The 23,432-nt window shown below is 32.8% G+C and overlaps 2 protein-coding genes across 4 annotated transcripts; one reads left to right on the top strand and one right to left on the bottom strand.

Annotated features, from left to right (window-relative positions):
* The first annotated feature begins 186 nt into the window (after window positions 1–186).
* LOC110097540 (threonylcarbamoyladenosine tRNA methylthiotransferase) lies at window positions 187–14,698 on the top strand. Of its 2 annotated transcripts, none has more exons than XM_028694020.1 (11): window positions 187–463; window positions 543–581; window positions 2,970–3,010; window positions 3,955–4,204; window positions 4,334–4,453; window positions 4,552–4,627; window positions 9,595–9,803; window positions 9,903–10,011; window positions 10,217–10,309; window positions 13,792–13,952; window positions 14,106–14,698. In XM_028694020.1, the coding sequence occupies exons 1-11, from the start codon at window positions 314–316 to the stop codon at window positions 14,622–14,624; spliced, it is 1,767 nt and encodes a 588-aa protein (XP_028549853.1). In that variant the 5' UTR covers window positions 187–313; the 3' UTR covers window positions 14,625–14,698. The 2 variants fall into 2 exon arrangements, with proteins under 2 accessions (XP_028549853.1, XP_020679632.1); XM_020823973.2 differs by having other exon boundaries at window positions 188–463; window positions 2,970–3,061.
* Window positions 14,699–15,367: 669 nt separating this feature from the next.
* On the bottom strand, window positions 15,368–23,004 carry LOC110097561 (transmembrane 9 superfamily member 1-like). Of its 2 annotated transcripts, none has more exons than XM_020824007.2 (12): window positions 22,763–23,004; window positions 20,537–20,729; window positions 20,248–20,352; window positions 20,116–20,133; window positions 19,945–20,033; window positions 19,629–19,781; window positions 18,793–18,927; window positions 18,360–18,526; window positions 17,833–17,927; window positions 16,861–17,234; window positions 15,844–16,117; window positions 15,368–15,759 (listed from the first exon to the last, which is right to left on the bottom strand). In XM_020824007.2, the coding sequence occupies exons 1-12, from the start codon at window positions 22,859–22,861 to the stop codon at window positions 15,692–15,694; spliced, it is 1,770 nt and encodes a 589-aa protein (XP_020679666.1). In that variant the 5' UTR covers window positions 22,862–23,004; the 3' UTR covers window positions 15,368–15,691. The 2 variants fall into 2 exon arrangements, with proteins under 2 accessions (XP_020679666.1, XP_020679667.1); XM_020824008.2 differs by lacking the exon at window positions 22,763–23,004 and adding an exon at window positions 22,404–22,740.
* Between the last annotated feature and the right edge of the window lie 428 nt (window positions 23,005–23,432).

Genomic DNA, 23,432 nt, shown 5'->3' with positions numbered 1-23,432 from the left:
TTATTTTATTTTAATTTTAAAATTTAATAATGAATTTTTAAACCCTAATAGTAAGTGTGTGCCCTTGTGTCCAAGCTTTGACAATATAATTAAAATAAATATTTGATTAATTAAAAACAAATTAAACATTATGTGTACGTTAGCCAGATGCCCTCTACAAACTGATAACGAGCGCTGCCGTCAGCGTCTGTCGAGACCCAACCCTAATACGGCTATTCACGGCGAAACCAGCTCCGATCTGATTGTTACTCTCACTCTGCCGTATTGGAGCCAGGCTCTGCACCCCGTCGGTGCGGTGGAAATTGCCGCCGAGATGGAGGACATCGAAGACGTCATCGCCTCAGGAACGCCGCCTGGTCTTCGTCTGCCTCTCACCACCGTGAGCATCAATCCCCGTCGAAAGCCCAAGTCCCGCGTCCTCCAAGATCCCGTGAAACCCAGTGCTCAGATCCCAGGCACACAGGTCTCTCTCTCTCTCTCTATGTCTTGCTGTTTAATTGTTTATGCATTTATGCCACCTTATTTATTTATAATTTCTGTAGACAATTTTCGTGAAGACGTTCGGGTGCTCGCATAATCAGGCAAGCTGTTTGTAATGTTTATGCTTTTGGAAGAGCATAGTTTTTTGTAATTAAATGCTTATTCTATTGTAAGTTGAACTCAGTTAGTAGGGAAAGGATGGATTTTCTGCTTCGGGTAAAGCAGTGCCATTCTAATCGAATTGGCTATACTTTCAACTGTGATGATAGTATAAGATTATAAATTTCTATTTAAACGTTTGGAGTTATCCTGAAAATGGCAGGAACTTGTAGAATGATCCTTTATAATTTAGTTTAATAACTATATTATAATCATGCAAGCATTTATATTTGTATATTAGCTTAATAACAATTCACATAGTAGCTTTATTAGTTCAATAACTAAATTATACTTTCATTTATCACCACATAGTTGGCATTTGTCACGATAAGTGATTAAATTGTCATTAAAATTAAAAATCTAATGATTTTTTGTTCATTTTATAAAGAGTAGTGGCCAAATTGTAAGGTAGATTTTTATCCTTTTAGGGTACCATTCCCATCTTATGACTAATTCATGGAAGGTAACCCAATTGTAAAACTTATTTCTTAACATTCCCATTATCAACAGCTAGATTGCATTTTTGAGAAGCATAACTGTTCAGTTTAATCGTTAAATCACTTCAAAGATTAGCACATTTAGTTGAATGCAGAAGTTCCTATGATGGCATAGCATTACATGAATTTCATTACATTGGTCCATTGATAGATCCTTTCGGTCCATATCTTCATCCAGACAATGTTCAACGCTTGATTATTAACATTTATTACTTTATTTACTTTGTTACTTGTGGATTCCATTGCGATTGCATCATCTTTTCACATTTAGTCAGGCCTTTGATGGCAACATTTGCTTAGCTAATCATTATGATGAAACTTTAATTTCAAGGGTCAATTACAAATGTACAACACGAACATTGCATATTTACAAAAGTAATATTCCAAATTGGAATATTAATTTCCAATGCTTTTATTTACAATACTACCAACCAACTTTTGAAGGACACGGAAAAAATAGAAACTTTCATTGTCAATTGTTTTCTGAACCCTTAATGATTTGGCTGTATAATAAGCAAATACACAGATTTAATAGTTCATTTTAATTGCCAATGTCTTAATTTAATAAATAAGAAAAATTTTGGTGGCAATGTGACACACATGAAAATCTCTTATTTCATTTCTCGATTCATTTTATGGAATAATATGACATATTTGTGTGAGTTTCACAGGTTCTATTATTGTAAACAAGTCCTTAAAGCTGACATTGTGAATATTGGAATGAATTGATGAATGAAATCTGTAATGCATTCTATTGCTAATGCTTTGCTCGTCCTACTCTTCCTTCCTAATGCTTTCCTTGACACAAACCTCTTACTCTTGTGAGTTCAATTCTCCCCTTTCTCCTTTCTATAGTTTCTCTCTCGTGTTCTTTTGTTTTGCTCTTGATTCTGATTGTTTAATACCGCTTTCTCACCTCCCCAAAGCACACCTCCAAAGTTTGCTGCCATCAACCCATTCAAAACCCTTAAAGTTGGAACCGGAATTCAGGTTTAACAGTTTGCACTGTACCCTGATTTATTGTTTCTCCCCTCAAACTACATTAGAAGCTCACAAAATTTTAGCACAATGTTCAGCATCCCCTCCTATCATATACACTGACCATTGAATCCTCCAAAATCTTGTTGCTTTAGAAACTGGTGGAGGAAACTGTTCCACTGAGATATGTTCTTTTCCCTGGCCCCTGCTCATCATTTTTTGGTTTCAGAGCATCTCAAGATGCGTCAACCTCCCCTTGAATATTGTGTTTTATAGGAAAACCATGACCAACTTCATCATTAAGAAAGAGGTCACTTAATCCATGATAATATACTGGAAGATGCCTTTCAGTCTTTTTGTTCTTCTGTTAAGTTGCCTGTTATATTGAAATTGGGTGCTATGAAATTCAACTGGCATTATGCAACACAACATAGAAACCACAAATGCCACATAAGCTTAATAAACAATTCGTTAAAGCTGTAATGCTGTGAGTATACCATTATTATGTAAATCAATGGTTGGGGAACTTTTCAAAGCTGAATATCATGTGTAAGTGGAATTGGACATCATGACAGTGCCATGCTTATTAATACTTAAATTAAGGCTCTTGCATTTTGTGAGTATTCTGGAATACTAATTTGCTTTATGGTGCCTCCTCATTATGTTATGCTTTTTCAGTATCATTGAATCTAAACTGGCCCACTGGGTCTATTGCTTTTGCATTGTTCTATGAAGCATAACGGGATGTTCTTTACATTTCTTACAGTTTAGCCTGCATCGGGTATTACATTTCTGATCTTTAATAAAATATATAATTTTGAATGTCAGAATTTGACAATTTGCTCTGCTTAACAGAGTGATAGTGAATACATGGCTGGTCAACTCTCAGCATTTGGGTATGCATTGACAGATATTTCCGAAGAGGCAGACCTGTGGCTCATTAACACGTACTATTTTTTTATATTTTAACTCTTTCCCTTTAGCCTCCTTTACCGGCCTGTAACCTTTTAAAGCATTGTTGCTTATGGATGTTGTATATATATGTAGTCTAGCTACCTTCTGGACGTTACTATGGATTATGATATTTGATCTGCTCATCCATGCCTATATTTGGCCATTGCTTTTATCATTATCTTGCTTTTACCTGTTTGACATTTAAATTGATTTTGAAATTATCTGTGTCCTATATTTCTTATAAACTAGATTTATAGGCCCGGTGAATTTAGTTCAACCTAGTTTTTTACTACTTTTGTTAGCTTCTTTTTAGGAGCAAAACTTCCCCAATTATTTGGCTCTTTCATCATTTTGGTTACCATAAACACTTTGTGCCCACTGGGGATTTAGTGCAACCCTAGGTACCGCCTTAATGAAGTGAAGCACTAAAAAAATGGCCATTTAACTTAATAACAAGTTTTCAAGTTCCAAAGATTCATCCTTTCTATCTTCAACATTTACTAAAGAATTTAAAGCTTTTGCAGCTTCATTTGATTTAACTTGTTTCCTAGCATGTCTCATTGTCTCTGCAATTCTTAATGGTTTTCCCTTATCATACAATTCCAAATTATCACCGACTCATCTTTCACATCTATTGGCACCTATCTCTACAATCATGCAAAGTGCTCACCTAGGTTGCATGCCGGTAATGGTGCTCACCTGGGGATATTTCAGGCCCTATGAACTCGTCTTGCTTTATCTGGGTGGTTAGCTGAGTACTCGGTTTACGTTTGACAGCAATGTTCATCAATGAGCAGCACATCTGCAACATGTTACCCTTTTATCTCCTAATTTATCGCTATGGAGACCTTGATATCAAAAGGTAAAAATGTCTATTGTCATGCAGATGCACCGTCAAGTCCCCTAGCCAATCAGCTATGGAGACCTTGATATCAAAAGGTAAAAATGCAAAAAAACCCCTGGTGGTAGCTGGATGCGTCCCTCAAGGAAGCAGAGATATAAAGGAACTTGAAGGTATTAGCATAATTGGAGTCCAGCAAATAGACCGTGTGGTTGAAGTGGTGGAAGAAACTTTGAAAGGTCATGAAGTGAGGCTTTTAAGCAGAAAAACACTACCTGCACTGGACCTTCCTAAGGTAATTCAACTCTTTATTTTGTGAAAATTTAAACGTGTTCATTTTTCAAAGTCTTTTCTCTTGTTGCTCATCCTAATTTATTTTAACCACATTCGGTCTTGATTTCATTTGAGGTTTGCTCTCAAACAGGTGAGAAAGAATAAATATGTTGAGATTCTTCCAATTAATGTTGGTTGTTTAGGTGCTTGTACCTACTGCAAGACAAAACATGCTCGTGGCCATCTTGGGAGCTACACGGTGGAAAGCCTTGTAAGTTTTGTTCTTTTTAGCACAAGCATTCTTTCAGAGATATCGATATGTTGTCCTTATGAAACTGGGGAAATCATTTGAAACAATACCTTATGCAGGTTGAACGGTTGAGAACTGTTATTTCAGAAGGAGTTAAAGAGATATGGTTAAGCAGTGAAGACACTGGTGCATATGGTAAGTGACATTAGCATGACCTCATTTATAACAAAAAAAGTTGGTCTCCATTAGGCATTACTTTTTGAAACTTGCCCCAAAACATATTGTGGCTTGTATCTCTTTTTACAAAAAGAAAATGCCTTAATACTTGATTTTATAATTTGAAAGCTTAGTAAATATATTTAGTATTTTGATTAATTTCATACTAAATGAGATGGTGATCAATAATAGTACGATTTCTGATTGTGTTTTCATTTAGAGTTGAGCAGAGGCTCATGATTTAAACTTGGAATGAAGACAATAGACAGAAAAGGCGAACCGATGAAAGGAAGAGGATAAATGTTCAAAGGACATAAATAGGCATGGTGGATTGTGAGTACTTTGGAGTTTATATTTTGGTAGAGTAATAGGAAGATGTGGATACAAATGTTCAGTTTCAGGTGGATGCTCAATTTTAGTAGACAAGATTAAGGTAGTTGCTTCAATAGAAGGTGGTGGGGGCTTATGAGTATAAACTTGTTAGGGAGAGAGGAGCATACATCATGGCTAGGTCGTATAGGAGTTGACAAAGTAGCATTGTTAGAAAACGAAATATAAGAAAAGGGTATGCCTTGTACTTAGGATTTCATTATACAAGTAAATATCTTCTTCACAATTTGCTAGTAGGGAAACTCTTGTAGTATATTCTTCACCAGAAAGCATATAACTTCCTTAATGATAATTATTCTGCATAATTATTCAAGGGGAAGTGTACCACCACCATTGTTAGACAAGGGAACCACCTCTAAGCCAATGCTTTGCATACTCTAGGAAACTTCTTCCAAAATGATCAAACATTTTGTAGTTATTAAGGCTATTACCAACTATTATAAGGTTCAATACAAACTGATTGCAATATGATTAGAATGGAAATACAAATACAAAACTATAAGATTAACAGATGTTATTATAAATTTGATATTAAGAGATTGGACGGTGGAAGACTTTTAGCTTTTCTTCTTGAATTTAATAGAACTAAGGCTTAAAATTCTCTATATATTTTATATGTAATATGTGTAGAATCGGCAATCTATCATAGTGGAAGTATAGAGGTATATAGAGAGTATTAACTGCCCCAAAATGGCTAAATTTAGCTACAATCAATTCCTCAACAACTATAATTAATAGTGTTTTCAATAACAGTTAAAATAGGAAATAAACGATGTTTTGGAATACCATAATAAATCCATTTCTAATTGAAAATAGATCATATACTATAAGAAATCACTTGTAAAAGATTGAGTGTATCCAATGAAATAGGAAGTCAGCTCCAATTTATTGATTATAACAAAATTTCTTCATTAATGTTATTTATTACTTAATTATGAATTTTAAAATATATTATATATGCTCTAATAAATTTGTAATATTATATGTAAGAATAGAAATATGTTAGTAGCATACCATAAACATTTCAAGAAAAAATAAAAAGATTGAGGTGCTATTTGGTTTGCTAGAAAATGAACGAAGCGTAAAAAAAAATATAGTGTAAACTAAAAAGTTATCTATTGAAATACTTTTGAGTTATTTGGTTGAGGACATTGCTAATGCATGGGTTTATCTTTCTTGAAGAAAAGAGAATTCAGAATAAAAGAGCAATGCATTTGGAATAATAGTTAACTAGAAGTGGCAGCCTCCTGGCGGCGGCTGGCAATGGTGCAGTTGGTGTGGCTGACATTACTTCACACAAGCTATATATTTGAAATTTATCTAAAATTAGACGATTTCCAAATTTATTGAAAATGAACTTAAGGATATATTTTAAATACATTAAAACTTTACATTGCATTTGCTTTTCTTCCAACCACAATTGGATTTTCAAAATTTGTATATTTAGAATTCAATGAACTAGGAATACTTGAAACAAAATAACTCCTATACCTAATTTAAAATTCATAATATATGTGCTAACTATCCTTAATTAATATAATTAATCATAATTAGTATTTAAATAATAAATTAAATGATATAATTATGAAATTCAACTCAGTATATTTTGTAATAGTATTAGTAATCAATTATAAGATAAAATAATTTTTTAGCATATGATTGTTAATTATTTTAATTTATGTAAACAAAAAAAACAATAATAAATTAAACATAAATTCAGATAAATTAGAAAAAAAATGTTGATAAATTTAGATACGTGGCAAACTCCAAAATGTTTTCTTTAGGACTAAATTGAGATCAATTTTATGTCACAATTATAACATTAGGGATCATTTTGAATAAATTTTATGTAATCAAGATATTAAATTAGAGCGATGTAATATTCTGACACTAAGTTGGCCACGCACAAATAGTTTGAGGATTATTTTGAGATTTTTTTTTATTTTCATACAATCTCATTTTAACAAGTGCTTGAATTTCAAAGCATTGCTTTCTTGATCACACATTTCTAGTTGAAGTTCATTGGATTTTCATGTGCCTGATTTTTATTATTTTTAAGTTTTCATTGAAGGTACGAAATTGTTATCACATAGTAAGAGTTTGTAACTTATGAACTTTGTATGTTCGTTGTATGAATTTTTGCATCCCTTATGCAAATCTTAGATCTAAGATATTCTGCACCAAATTTGGTATTAGAGCTTATAAGTGCATCATAATGTCTTCTAGATATAGGATATAATGTCAAGGTTAGTTAATAGCACAATAAAAAATGCATTTTTAAGGAAAATAGTTTAGCTATGCTATAAACAATTTCAACATAATATTAGAAAATTTATAATTTATTCCTGCATTTGATGGTCGGTTATAAATCCAAGGTATTTTCATATTTAATAAATAGCTTAGAACAATTCCTTGAAAAATACAATATTATTGATTCCCAAAAATTTGAATTTGTTCAAATAAAATTATTGGTATTACTCAATATCTTGACGAACTGTTGCTATAAAAAATGCAATTTACATGGGTTGATATGAAATATGCATTTAAAGAACAATATTTTTATTTCTTGAACTATAGAGAGTTTGCATGTTCAATTTACAAATTTTAAACAAGGTGATTATCATCTTTTTTGAATATTTTTTGTAGATTTGAAGGTTGTAGTCAAATATTATTTTTCTAGAGATTATATGTTATCAAAATACGTTTCATAATTGGTCAAATTTGAGCACGAGTTAAGCTATAATTCACCAATTTCTTTTAATATTTTTAACCGAGAAAAATCTTGGACACCTCACCCAAATCTTGTTATACTCATAGTAACACAAATATCGTGTATGATTAATTTTGTTTTTTGAGAAACTATAATTCCTAAATATTTTTTAAATATTGAATTAGATGCAAAAATATTTTTACAACTTCAAATATGATTTTACAACTTATTTTGTTGAATTTGAACATGCACTGGATTTTGTGTTAGAACATTTTCATGAATCCACACCTAAATCTAAAATTGAGTTGAGATCACATATAAACTTGACCTTAAATCGGATATGAATTTATTTTTTGCTGTGAAAATTGAACAAGCTATGACTATTGATGTTTCTGAATTTATTGAGTAATCTAATAATGTCATTTATTCCAAATTATCTATGGCAATTATCCCTATAATGAGAAATCAAATTGTTTTTATTTTTATTTTGTATTCTTGATTTTTGACTTGCACATTCATAAAAAGAATCTTATTGAGATAATCAATATGCATCAAATACTATAGATTTATTCATGATATAACTTATTTAATAAAAAGCATGAAATGTGAAATTCCATTTATATAGTTGAATCCAAATGTACGACTTCATAATGATGAATCTTTAAGTTATTTGGATTACTTTTCTTTTAAGAGTTTGTACTTCCATATTATAGGGGCATTATATTTGTGTTTGTCAGTTGTTAAAAACAAACTTTCTAAAATTTAATAAACATAAACTTTAAGTTTTGTTCATTTTTCTCTTTAGAAATTAGTTATAGTTCATCCATAAGGAAGCATACAGGCATAGCATCATATCCCATTGTGTTATCCATTAGTTATATTCTTGAATTGCATGGAAGTATTCATAGAAAATTTGCTATTAGTTATGATGATCGTAAGTTTGTTGCAATTTTGGGATATGTAGAGAGTTCAAATAAGGCTATAATGTAATATTTTGTTTGGATTGTAAAAGGTTTTATACAAGAATTTTTAAGAAATTATTTGTTGCAAAACATGTTCATATAAAGCTGTATAATGAATTGGGATGAATTATTACAAATTTGAAATTAGAAAAATTCTAGTATTATTTTATTCTTTAATTTATCCTATTTAACTTTTTATGAATCATCGGCCATTATCTTAAATTCTTCTCTCATTCTGACTTCCCCTTTGAAATTCACATCGAACAAACCATATGCTTGATGCTCAAGCCGTCTTGCTAGTCTTATGCTTGAAGCTATTACTGGATATGAAATCATGTCTATTACTGATGTTGTATATTAAAACAATGAAGTGATAGACTTGTTTGTGGTGATTCATGGACAATTCTACAAAAATTCCAAGAGATACGCCCAAATCTACTTCAAGAATATTGACCAAATAGTTCGTTAGGGTCGAATTTTTTCAAGCCAAGTAGAATTGATGTGGAAAGCCCTATAGCTCCCGTAACCCTTGCAACTGAGTTCTCGGACCTTTCTTCTGCCTCTGTTTCTTGTTCTGAAATCTTCCTTAATGGCTTTATAGACTTTTTATAGGTTTTTAACCGAGTCTTAGTATGGTTCTATTGCGATTGTTTCCTGTAACTTTCTCTTACCGGGTTTCCCATTTGACTTCCCTGTTTGCTACTTCCTGCTGCTTTCTATTGGCACTTCATCTTGTGGATTTGATCTATGAGTTGATCCACTATTTATTCCGTTCATAGCTATTTGCATGTTATGGTTGACTAAAAGTAGAACCAAAGCACGTATTATTCAGTTTAAATATTTGATGGAATCCTGGTCTTATCTGAACTTGTCTAACTGTACAGGCCGTGACATTGGGGTAAACCTTCCGATATTGTTGAATGCCCTTATCGCAGAGCTTCCCCCTGATAGAAGCACAATGCTTCGCATTGGCATGACGAATCCTCCTTTTATACTCGAACATTTAGAAGAAATAGCCAAAGTTCTGCGCCATCCCTGTGTTTATTCATTTCTTCATGTTCCTGTGCAAAGTGGGAGTGATGCTGTTCTTGATGTGAGTTTTAAGTTGCTATTAATTGGTTATGTTTCTTTGTGCTACCATACTTTTGACAGTTCAAATTACCTTATGCCATCAGTGCCTTTGCTTTGTTAGGCAATGAATCGTGAGTACACTGTCAGTGACTTTAGAGCCGTGGTGGATACCTTGATTAGGCTTGTACCTGACATGCAGATTGCTACTGATGTAATATGTGGATTCCCAGGTTTGTAAGCTGTTTCATATGTAACGTTAACTTCCAAGTTTAAATGCATGCGTTCTGTATTAATCTTGAATTAGGAATGACCGAGCTTTTAAAATTTTACAAACCGTTAGGATGGGTACTGAAGAAGAATCTGATATGTTGAGTTGCAAATCTGTCTGAAGCCAACTTCTTGAACGATTGACAATCCAATACTTAAATATTTCAGGTGAAACTGATGAGGATTTTGCACAAACTATTGCTCTCATTAAGGAGTACAAGTTTCCGCAGGTCCATATTTCACAGTTCTATCCAAGACCAGGTTTGCCCTGCATGTCTTTGTCAGAACTTTTCACTGCAATTCCTGTCTGTGTATCCATCAAGCTTGTTTTCTCTAGTAGCAGAAATCTACTAGTTTTTCATCAATGCTGCTAATTATTTCTGTGCTTTGCTTAATATAACTTTTTATGTTTTAAATTAGATTTCTTTGACTGCAAAATTTCAAGAAAATCTTCTTTTTGGACCAATTTATTTTTTTATAAGTGTTTCGAAGTTTTTGAAGTGAGTTGGAAACTGAACTTCATTGAAGTGAGTTTTAGTAGTGTCTGTTTTGCATGAACTCATTTGTGAAATCAATTTTAATATCTATGACTTTGAGTTTCATAAAATTCAAGCTAAAGTAATATTCAATTAATAATAATAATTTTGTTAGTGTGATTAATAAGAAAATTCATATCATAATTATTAATAAATAATTACTTAATTAGATTAACATTTTTTATCTACTAATTCATTAATATCAATATTGATATTTGTAATATATAATTTATAATTAAATAGATTATGTAGTTATTTATTTGACTAATTAATATGTTTCTTATTCACTCTAAATTATTCAGATTAATTACTTATCAGTAATGGCTAATTATCTTATTCAATTAAGTGATTAATATTGATATAATTAATTTATATATAGTCAATTAAAATTATTAATTTAAATATTTATTAAGTTATAAATTAACATTATTTATTTCATAACAATTATTTATCAAATAATTAGTCGAATTAACAGATTTATCCTATATCAATTAACTATTTTATTAATAATTAGATTAATGTATTAACCTAGTTAATAATTAATGGATTGTTCCTCTACTAAATCCATAAGAAATTAATTTAGTATCTTAAATATTTTTAATACTTAGTTAATGAACCTAATTATTATTTAAAATTAGTGACATCTTAATAGTCTCTAGTTTTAATTAATGATCCTTAATTAGTTATTGATTGTCTCTAGTTTTAATTAATGATCCTTAATTAGTTATTGATTGTTACGGTCTTATTGAGTTCCCTAATTATCCTAAACAAATTTGATACTAATTAGTCTAATTATTATCGTAATTACTTTTTAATTCATAATTAGCCTAAACAAAATTTCGCCAAATAATTTTAATGTTATTTGATTTTCTTATTATCTCATGCAAAATAAAATTTGACGGGACTTCTAAGGCCTCATAATTGAAATTTGCTTCTTTAAAAAGTTTTAAATTGTAGCTCCTCATTTTCATCTACTTTTTGTCAAACAAATACTTGAACTCAATTTGGATCTATTCACTTTTGGATATTTTTGTCCAAACAAATTTACCTATAGCCTTAAAAAATTAAGAGTATGAATGTTGGAATATATCTTTATAGTAAAATTGGAATATGTGACAATTATTTTATAAACTATATTTTTTAGTGCCTTGCTTTGTCAATCTATTCCCAAATATGGTGTGACGATGACTTTTTTCTCAAGAGGATTTGTCAATTGGATGACAACTTAGTCATCTAAACGATCCGCTTTCGTTATCTTCCTAAGTTAACATCTAAATGATTGGATGGTTGAGGGTTTTGCCTATTGTTCAAACGATGAGACCCATTATCTTGATGATGAAATGAGACACCATTCTTTGTTTATTGTTTGGTATTTTTGTTTTGTTACATATGAGGAGTGCAGGGAGTTCCAATTTAGCCTTACTCAACTTATGCTTGTGCAATTGACAATAGAATAGTAGTTTGTTCTTACCATCGATGAGGTACTTAGTGATTTTTTCTCAAGTTTATGTTTTTTTTTTTCATTGATTGCTTTAATGTTTCACCGATAAAAAAAATGTTCATATGCTCACAAAAGTCAAGAGTGCTTTCGTATACTCATACGGTTGAAGGTGTTAGCGTTTTCTCCTAGTATGAGTTCTCCATTTTCATGTCACCATTGCGAAGAATTTGTAAAATTTAGTTGAGCCTATACCAACATGCAAAAAAAAGGCATGCATGGCTAGTATGCAAATCACTAAGGCTATGTCAGGGGTCTTCCGTCATACCAAGAACTTATATATGTCCAAGCAAAGTAGAGCTTCCCACTATGTCAAACAAGACACATATGGGTGGCATTGCCGGCATTACCTCCATACATAGCTAGATGCATGAACCCCGCAAATCAATGGATGATGGCACTAAGGCGATAATTGTATAAGAAATGAGGACCTTTATATCACTCAAAGAAAGATTTGTATTGATAGTTGTGTCGTCTTTAGCTTTGTGGAAGGGCAAAGTGAAGCTAGGGATTGATAACACGAAAAAGGAAATAATGAGCAAAAGGTAACGATGAAAGAAAGTTGATTTGAGAAGACTTATACCACACACTTATCAATGTCAGGTGGTAGGTGGTAGGAATTCACCGTTTCCTTCATATCTATGTTTACTACACTAAAGTATGAGTGTGTGCTTGCATATATATATATATATATTATCCTAAGGTGAAATAAACATACCTCTTTTAAGTTTATTTTTTATTACACTATCTAGTATGGTATTCAAATATAGAATCTCAAAATATACAATTATCTAACCCATGAAAGCTACCTATAGTTTCATCAATTTTTAGTAATGATTTCACTATACATCAAACATGCAGAAGAAAGGGATAACTGTATAACACAGTTGATTGATATTAAAAACTTGAGAGTTTATAGTATTTCATCAATCAAAATTGCTCAATATGCTATAAATCTCAAGAATCCATGTAATAAAGGTTTTGCATATTGAATTCATTAATTGACAACACCATTCATGAAAGTTTCTGATGCATATGTGGATCTTAAAATAACCTTAAATATTCAAAATTATTTATGCCACTTATTTTAATGACATTTAGGAAGATTTAACATCTTGTTCTTACATTTGAAGCCCATAATACTGAAATTCAAACATGCATGTGATTGTGTATGCATGAACTATTCTCCATCCTATTATAATTTTGCATTGGCCATCATATATTGGATTTAAACTTAAAGTTGAATAAATTTGTGTAACAGCTTAAATATTGACCAAACATGTGAAAAATAAAGACGGTCACGCAATGTATGAAGTAAATTTAGGAGATTAGATCGCCCAAATTAACAAAATTGCTTTAAGATTGCTTATAATGCCTTTGAATGATTATGTCTGCATTTGCCAACACTTCTTAAAGTGTTAACCGTATTATAATAGCAATTAAGCATATGCTTGTAACTTGGCTGTATGGTGAAATTATTCTGTGTGGATATGGTTGTTGTTCGGAGGCGAATCATAGCGTGCCACATCACCCTTTGATGTGTACCAGGTGATTTGGCATGCTCTGATTCGCCTCCTGACAGTTTGGTGTCTGCATAGATAGACTGGATGAGAATTCCTGTGTTCTTTAATTTCACTAAAAGGGTTGAAAACATATATGCCACGATGTATTCAGTCACCATTCAAATTACATGAATATTATTTAACCAGGAACACCTGCTGCAAGGATGAAGAAAGTGCCAAGCACACAAGTGAAGAATCGTAGTCGTGAATTGACATCCATTTTTGAATCTTTCAACCCTTACACTCAAATGGAAGGTCAGATTGTGAAAATATGGATTACAGAAATTGCTTCTGATGGAATTCATTTGGTTAGTAAATCATCTTATAGTACATTGTGAGCTGCCTTAGCTTAAGAACATTGCTTGCATAGAAAATTCCTTACACCACTTTCCATTGAAAATTTATGACTACAAAGCATTTCATCTCTATTTTCATAGTTTTTGTTATTTGGCTGCTAACAGGTAGGACATACCAAGGGATATGTGCAAGTCTTGGTTATTGCTCCAGACAACATGCTTGGCACCTCAAAAGAGGTAAAAATTACTTCAGTTGGAAGATGGTCTGTGTTTGGGGAGGTTATTGAGACTTCTACAGAAGTAAAAGCTCACCGAGGTGCCGAGTCGGCTTGCGATAATCTCTGTCCATGCTCGAGCGAGTCGGAATGTAACTCGACCAACTTGAAAAAATGCGCAGAGATTGCGTCCATCACGCACAAAGAAGCTTCTGCAGATAATGTTTCCTCCAGCAGTAAAAATGGGAGGTTGAGAACATTTATTAGCTCCATCAAGCCTGTTTTACTGCGAAGGAGATTTAAGGGATCAGAGGGGAATCAGAGCATCCAGAAAATTGAAGATACAAAGAGATTTGTAGGATCTAATTTGAGCATGGTGGATGGCATGCTTGTTGGGGGACTTATTGTGAGTTTGCTAACAATTATTTTAGTATTTACTATTCTCTTTTATCAGATGCTGTCATCTTGAAACTGTTGCAGATTCTCTGGATTTGGAATTTTGGAAAATATTTTTAATAATATTATTTCGAGATTTTGTCGGGCTGTCTTATGTTTTTTTATAGTTACCCCCTTCTATAGGTAAATATCATATTTTTAACTACTAACAATGTTTTTCATTATTTACAGCACCATTGGTATACAGTATGCACTCATGAGAACCAGATAAAAAACTGTCTAGTTCTATAATTTTTGCTTTTAAAAAAAGTGGTAGAAGTTGAAAGTCACATGAATGAGAGTGCAATTAGAGCTATACCATTTCTAAGCAAAGAAGACCAAAATCTTGATCATTTGCTATTTGATCCATGCAATAATCTCGATATTTGATGAAAACAACATTCATATGACTTGAAACCCAAACCTTGAAAAGTTATACTGAATAATTCAATCACATAAGTTTTCAGTTTTGTTTGAAACAATTTTCTTACTGCTTAAAATAACTTTAAAAAACAATAAGAAAATTGTCCAAAACAAATCCATAATTGTCAAACCTAACTCAAAAGGAAATGAGCTTTAGTAAAACTAGTGTAACATGATATCATCTGTAAATAGCTTTATAACCCACTGTTAAACAAATCTAACAGAAAGAGAGAATCATAAAAATATATAAATAGAAGACCATAATTTTCCAAACAAAAAAAATCATAATAAATTTAAAATCAATTTAAAAAAACAATTAAAACAGTGCCAAATGGATCCTATTGATCTCAAAACTTTAAAAGAAAGAGATCCAAATCCAAAGATATATTATAAACTCACCTCGGATTCCAGCAACAAGAAAAAAAATGCTACAAATTTGGAGATAAGCAGCCACCTTTGGGTCCATATATCATACAAAAAATTACAATCATACAAAATCAAAACTCCATTTCACCCTAAGATTATATCTCAAATAAATTTAAAGGAGGTATTAAAAAGAAAGACAGAGGTAACCATGAAAATATAATTTCTGCTAGCAATTCATCTTCATCTTTGATTGCTCAAAATGTTTTCCTTAGGACATGAAAATCGGCTCGAAATACCAAAACTTCATCGTATCTAATCGCATTTGATGTTCCGATAAATTCTTCGGACGAACAAGGACGAACCGAGAAAACCCACAGCACCTGCATTTCAACATATATGTTAAATTCAAAGTGATAATTAGAAATAATAAATAAACATTAATATTTAGTAGAGAGAGAAGGTACCACAGAGTATTCCTAATCCAAGACAAAACATGAGGGTGTAGCCGAAGTAGAAGCTCGTCTGGAAGAAACCTGACATTTTGGTCTTCACATAATAGTAATAAATGGAGTAAAGATATACGTATGCAGCAGTCGAAGCAGCGGAGAAGAAAGAGGTCCACTGCCAGTGATAGTTCTCAGCGTTTAGAAGGAAATATGTGCCAACGATTGTAACACAGACAGCAACGATGTTGAGAATTAGGAAAACCAGTAACATGAATCCATATACATAGTAAACCTGTCAATAAGAAAAAGGCAAAAGAAAGAAGGAAACAAGTAACTGTTTAGCCCGTTTAAGCTCATTTAATTTAGCATAAAATGATATGCCGGTTCTCACTGAACCGGCGCAGCCGGCCCAACAGCTCGTGTACGGGAGGCGGAAGTAGTCCGCCTCCTCTTGTCTGTGTTCCGCCCAAAGGGGTGGGGCCCACTAGTCCAAGCAATTTCAAATTGAAAAAGAGTGGGCGGCTAGGGCTGGGGAGGAAAATTAAATTAGGAAAACTTTTGTATTAAAGAGGATAAGAGGATTAGGGAGGATTATGATTTTGATTGATTGGAATTAGGGTTTCTTGGCGACTTGGGCTCTAGACTCTCTTGTCTAGAGATTTGGGAGAGACGATCCTCCTCTATCCTCCTCTCGAATTTAGGATCTCTTGTATCTTTGCTTTGTTCTTATTTCTCTTTATTTTTTATAAGATTTGCTCTCGTTTGATTGTTCTTCCACCACAAATTCTTCGTTTTCTCGCTGTTTTTACCGATTATTATTAGATATGCTTGCGAACTCAAGTAGATCCGATAGGATTACTTGCGAACTCAAATGCTTCCTATCATAAAAATGAATCATGGGCTTCAACAAGATCAGAAAAGGGTCACCCGATCATCTCCAAACAAATTTCAGCTAAAAAGTCTCACGAGAGCATCAAATAGAAGTTCAAAAAGAAAGGCAATGCAAACTAAAAGTATTATTTGCATGCTGGTTACCTTGTAGTTCCAGAAAGATGTGAATACAAAGTACATTTCAATGAAGATGCTGCCAAAAGGAAGTAGTCCGCCCATAAGTGAGACAACGAAGGGTGTGAGATACCACTTTTTCTCAGGTATAGGACGAGGAATGGTCTTCACACGACAAGGATTGCTAGGAGCACCACTCCAGTTTCTACCCACCACAGTTCCCAAAAGTGTGAGAGGAAAAGAGATAAAGGCCCAGATAATAAAAACAACCACCATTGTTCCGAAAGGAATAGCTGCTAATGACCGATAGAATATAGCGATTGTGTTGAGTGCAAAGCCAATTCCAAAGCATAAAAACGGGAAAAGAGATGCTGTGAGAATCATTGATTTAATCCAGCTTTTACCTGCATAAATTAAAAAAAAATGAAATCAGAAGAAATGGGTCAAATTAAGAAGGTTATTTTAATAGAACTCCCAATACTCTGCCTTTCACTTTAAAAATCTGCAAATAAGAACAATAATTTATTATATTTTATAAATAAGGACAATCGAACCTAACATAGATGACCAGGAAAATTCTTGCATATATATACTTGGGTTTTTTGAAATCTTGGCATTAATATAAGCATTTGTTATGTAATCCTGATATTGTTATTAGAGTTGGACTTGATTTGTATGTTAGGGTTTCATAACTATAATAACTCCAGGGTTTCAAGAAACCCAAACATATATGCCAGGACTACAAAAAACCCAGGTAGGCATGCAAGGGTTGATATTCCGTATTTATTAATAAAGTAAATTAATGTCCTTTTTAACACAGTAAAATTATAAGAAATTTTAAACAAGTAACCCTAAAAAGAAATAGAATTCTATTAAACAATTTGAAAACTCAGGACCATGGAAACTTTCATATGATAAAAAACATACAAAATGATTAGTTCAACTATAGCCCAAATGAATATTAAAAAAAAAAACTATAGTGCACAAATTGGATATGCATACCGCCATTCCGTGAATAGAGTCCGCCACTAACGTAGCCCGAAATGAATGAGGTGAAAGCATAGCATAATATGAAAGTTGTGTGAATAGCTCCTCGCCTGAGCACATTTAAAACTGATAAGACTCTTCTATGACGCATCATCAAAAAGTGAAAACAAAAGTGGACTTCTATGAAAATTACGAAATGTGCAGAACAAAAAAGAAAACAAGCCAAACGAATTAATAGCACAAATAGATAGCAGCTTGTATTAATCACAACAAGGCTGCTAAATCACCATAGCACCACTCAAAGCACCAAATTTGTAAGAGATCAAGCAGTGGTAATGCCAAAATATACAGCATATGAGTGCTTGGATGTAAATAGGCAGATATGAAATTCTTTATATAGATATTTAAAAACAAAATGATATATAATCATCTATATTAATCTTATCAATCTATAACTGCTAACATGAACCAAGGTTTGATAATCCACTCAAATCACATTTTACTGAAGCAGACATTAGGAATTTTGCGCAATGTCCACGTACCCAACATAGAGCATCCCAACTATTGCCAGCAAAATGACTAGGAGAACAAGCAATGCAAGCTGGGCACCAGTACCAACAACAGCTGAAAGAAGAGCCAAATTGCGAACAGGCCTGAAAACATCACCATGAATAAGCTTCCAACCAGAATCTTCACTCACATCTCTTTCCTAACAAACATGGAAACGCACAAATATATAAGCACTAACATTAAATACTTTCTTCACATTTGTAAAAGGACTACGTTCAATGGGAAAAAGTTTTGAATAGTCATAAATTTTATAAAAAAAGTGAACAAAATTATTAAAAAAAAAAACAAAGCATTAGTTTGTGGTATTGACCTATGTCAAATGATGGTAAGAGAGCATAAGAGAAGAGGTGTATAACTGTGTGGTTTCAAAATAAATAAATAAAATCTTGAGATGTTTATAATTACCAGAGTCTCTAAATCATCATCTTCACGTGCATATTTAGCGTAATCATTTCTAAGAGTCCGCATGAGTATCATAGAGACCAGGCCGGTGAGGAAAATAACCATCATGAAGGAGTTAAAGATAGAAAACCAGTGGATCTGCAAAAAAGCACATTTCTTAACATTCATGCCAACAAGAAAAATGCTATGATGAGCACATAAACTTTAAAGAGAACATTCCAACAATGATATCTAAACAGAACATTTTACATCCGAGTCTCATGTAGATTATTATAAGCTAGAAAATGACCACAATTACCAGAAGAAATTCAATGATTTCCCTGAATTCAGAATAATATGTTATAGTAACTAGTAGGAGAACTATATTATCCTCCAGATTCAAGGAGCTATTAGGAAACCATATTAATTTATATGAGCTTTGCAATTCTATCAGCGGTCCTCTGACTTCAATAATCTCCACTTAGCTATTTGTTAAACTTGGCCCAAGCTAATACGAAAGAAAACAGAAGCTACTAGCCTAGAAATGGATGAGCGCCAATAAAAAAGGGTTTTCCATGTCTGAAGTTATGAGGAAGGTGCACAACGGGTTAGAATTTTCCTTCATTGATTTTCCAGTCAAAATGAGATGGTGAAATTGCAGGTTTTGAAAAGTAAAGCAGTTGGAGCACATACCCAAATTAAACTAATCTGCAGATCCTAAACCTTGCGGATTCTCAATTTAACATACGAAATAAAACATGCTAATTTCAATAGACGGCCTGTAGTAAAGAGGAAAAAACACCTGAAAACAAGCTAATAGCAGTAAATCAAAATATTACCTACACCTAACAGCGGATTACCTGGTGTTCAAAGAAAGGGTAATCCAAGTATGCATCAAAACGATGAGCAAATGTTACATTTGTTGGGATCCATTTAACTGAATATGTCATCTCTAATGTCTTTCCAGGTTCCAACAGTTTGGGGGTTTCTTGGGTGATATTAACATGAATAATCTGCAAGAACAATACATTATCATCAGATAGCCTCATCATGACCATCAAAATTTAGCATCACAGATTCATTCTTAACTGGCAATCACCATTAAACCAACTAAACATGATTCCAAATGCAAAGTGCCCAAGGAAAACACGTTTTAAGGATTCTGCAAAACCATACCTGGTCTCTATTGTATTTCACAACGATATTCTTGTTTGTGAAGAGATAATGCTTGCTTTCATCAGTTTTTCCAGTCTCTCCAACAAAGGCTGATATATAAGGCAATGAATTTGGAATATGATTTCAAAAGTCTAAATAATTCGTAAATACCATTGATTTTTCAATACATACCCCATAATGGTAAATCATCTATGCCAGCATGCCCAAGAAAGCCAAAAAAATCAAGTAAAATAGTTAATAATTGGCTAACAAAATATCAATAAACAAACAAATGGAAATACAAGAGCATAACGGATAGCATACCTATGAAGAATTCAAACCAATATGAACTCTCAATTGCATCCTTAAATAGATTCACCTTGACATCATTGAGTTCAAGAGAACAAATGGAACCTTTGTCAACATTTTCTGATAAGATAAAAAAAATTATTTAGAGCTCGTTATACACTTTAATCAATTCAATACTGTGATAACTAATTTCAGACTAGGTGACTCAGAAATACATCATGATCCGAATCCATGGCTAAACAAATGAATTTTAGGTATGTGCAGTGGATTCTTAGCAAAAATATTCGAAAGAAAAAACACCTACTCTGGAATTTTAATTCGATCTGGCTGTCAATCAGTTCATTTCCACCCAAAACTTCTCCAAGCCCACCCCACTTATGAGGAGGGTTCTCAGCAGGCTGGCAAAATGGAAGACTATAATAGTTATACGTTTCTTGAGGGTTGTTATATGGACCAACTTTGTTTACCCATAGTGTAACACTGTCATCAGGTTGATACTGCAAATAAAAATGGAAAAAGGGAAGGATTGAATATGCAAGAAATGATTGCAATTCATAGTATAAGTCTTTGTACTTTGTAAAATTAGCATTTCAATATATTCCAAGAAATGAATAACAATTCCCAGACGAGAGATATACTACGAGACCCTAATTTTGGCTACCAACATCATGCCAAGTGCGTATGGTAATATAGTTTCTTCACTATAAAAGTTTTTACAATTATAATTTGGTTGAGTGGAGTGCAGAAATAATTATACGACCATGACAAGCCTGAATTCAAAGATTAATATAAAGTCTTTTCAAAAAGTAATGCCAATTGTAACATAATTTCTTCTCATTAAAATTTAAAATTTTGTGGTCTAGTAAAAGAAGTATACCAAAATAACAATAAATAATGGCTTAGCTATTAAAGAAATAAATATTCTAACCCCCAACAGAAAATCAAAATAAAACCACAGTCCTTGCATGCATATACGAGTAATAGACTTCAGCAAACATTGGGTAAAAAATAAATGAAAATTTTTCACCATGAAAACTGTCGGTTAAAAAAAGTACATATGGATTGAAAACTGTGAAAGTTGCAGATAGAATAGGAAAACAATGTGCAAACAGCAGTACCATTGGAAAATGGCTATACATTAATAGCTGAAATGACTGAGGTATACATATATAAAAGAAACTGTTCATTCTTTCTCCCATTTAAAATTAATCGTATGATCTTCAATTTAATATTAAAACATTATTCTCTCTAGTATCATTAATAATAGTGACATGCATGATTTATAGAACATTTAGGAAAAATCGATCTTAATCAGCATGATGGATATTTCCAATTACATGAGAAGATAAATGTCATTTGCAAGTGTAGATCTTCTCAAACAGCTTTGCACTAACTAAACTGATAATAGACTTCTTAAACGGGAAGAAATCTTGGACTAACTAAAGGAAGGATCCGCTATTTCTCCCGAGGGAAGAATGCTCGGATGGTTGTAACCTTAAATACAGTCAACGATTCCTCATTTTCCACGATAAGCATCTCACGTCTTACGATTATGTCTCTAGTAATCTTGTATGTATCTAGATTGAGTTTCCAAGGAACTCTGAATTTTGAAATCTGTAATAAGCCCCAATTCCATAAAATAAATGAAAGGCTTTACAAAGTGTACCTTAGAAACCCTAAGCCTCATCAAAACATAAAATTGAGCTCTTGATTATTGCAAAGATCTGAGACGTGAATGCTAAGAAGTTATCAAAAGGTATAACAGCATTACATAGGCCAGCCCTAATGCTAGGAAGTGTATCGTTTCTAATTGATAAAAAAAGTCGTATGGTTATTCTTAATTACGTGAAATCAGCAAAGAATTAACAAGTGAACTTAACAAAAACCTGATAAGTCATGCCAAGGGAGACTCTTTAGGGCCAACCATGTTCTCATTGTTGTCCAAATGCCAAAAAAAAAAATTTAAGATGACATTTTATATGCAAGCCATACTAGATCAGAACATCCAGCCATCAACATTAATGACGTTATGCTTAGACAAAAGCATAGGGTAAACAAGGCATACATCACAATATGGAGCTTAGATTAACATCAAAATATAATACTAACAAAGAAATATTATTGATTAACTTTAATGAAAAGCATAACAGAGTTGTCTAAAATTGTAATACCAAAACAAGCACACTCCTTCTCAAACTAATGCTGAAACAGAACATTCAATAGTTCAGCATTTCAGCTTCTAAGCAGCAACATTTACATTGAGAACAGAATACCAAAGGAACAATCAGTTGAAATTCCCCACAAACAAACTAACGACCCCACCATCAAGAAAGCCGGAAGAATCGACTCAGATCTAAAGTCCGCCCGATCACGCACGGATAAACACCACCAGATCCTTTCATTGACAGAGCAATATCTAGCTGTGAAGAGCCCCCACACGAATGGGAACAAATAGATTTGGAGAAGATCTAAAGTCCCTACACATCAAAAGTTCAATCCAGAAACTAGGGTTAAGATACCAGCAGAATACCTTGTGGTCGTACTCCGACGCCGATGCCGGCGCGGCAGTAAGGATAAATATGGCAAGTCCGGCGGAAAAAATATTCAGAAATCTGGCTGCAACAACCATGGCGACGGTAGATCTACGTTGTAAAGCAAGATTTGCTTCAGCCCGCTTTTTCAGCGAGTTAAAGGAGAACCAGAGAGAGAGAGAGTCGTCCTCACGTGGATTCTAGAAATCTAGAAGGGTTTCTCTTCGCGTCGAGGAATGAACGATGAATAAAGAAGCTTTGTGGTATGGGTTCAGTGAACCGGCCGAGTTAATCTGGTTGGGTTCGGCTACACGGATTGTTAAGTCATGGATCGACCCGCTTCTATTTAAAGCATTTATCTTTTTTCAATAATAACTATTTATTTAAAGAACTCCGAATTTTTTAATATTTAAATGCAAAAATTGCATTCCAATGTGATTTGTGTCTCGATGTACTTAATAGTTCTTAAGAAATTATTCTATGTAGATTTCGGACGTAGAATTACATCTAAATTATGAGTGTGCATAATATGTTCACACTGCATATAAATATATATTTTATACATTTATACACAGTATGTATACACAGTATACTCATAATCTAGAATTAGACCTACATCTGAATTCCACACGATAATCCCTCGTGATTCTTAGATTTATTTTAAGATTA

The sequence above is a fragment of the Dendrobium catenatum genome, unplaced genomic scaffold (assembly GCF_001605985.2).
Source record: "Dendrobium catenatum unplaced genomic scaffold, ASM160598v2 fragScaff_scaffold_390, whole genome shotgun sequence".
Taxonomy (NCBI): domain Eukaryota; kingdom Viridiplantae; phylum Streptophyta; class Magnoliopsida; order Asparagales; family Orchidaceae; genus Dendrobium; species Dendrobium catenatum.
Note: the sequence above shows the minus strand (reverse complement) of the source record. Positions and strands in the feature narration are given on the sequence as shown.

Coding starts and splice junctions, on each gene's coding strand:
- LOC110097540 (XM_020823973.2), top strand. CDS start 314: ATGGAGGACATCGAAGACGTCATCGCCTCAGGAACGCCGCCTGGTCTT. Junction 464..542: donor CTCAGATCCCAGGCACACAG/GTCTCTCTCTCT, acceptor TAATTTCTGTAG/ACAATTTTCGTGAAGACGTT. Junction 4,205..4,333: donor CTGCACTGGACCTTCCTAAG/GTAATTCAACTC, acceptor GCTCTCAAACAG/GTGAGAAAGAATAAATATGT.
- LOC110097561 (XM_020824007.2), bottom strand. CDS start 22,861: ATGGTTGTTGCAGCCAGATTTCTGAATATTTTTTCCGCCGGACTTGCC. Junction 18,928..19,628: donor ACCCTTTCTTTGAACACCAG/GTAATCCGCTGT, acceptor GCTTTTTTGCAG/ATCCACTGGTTTTCTATCTT. Junction 16,118..16,860: donor CATCTTTCTGGAACTACAAG/GTAACCAGCATG, acceptor TCTTATTGACAG/GTTTACTATGTATATGGATT.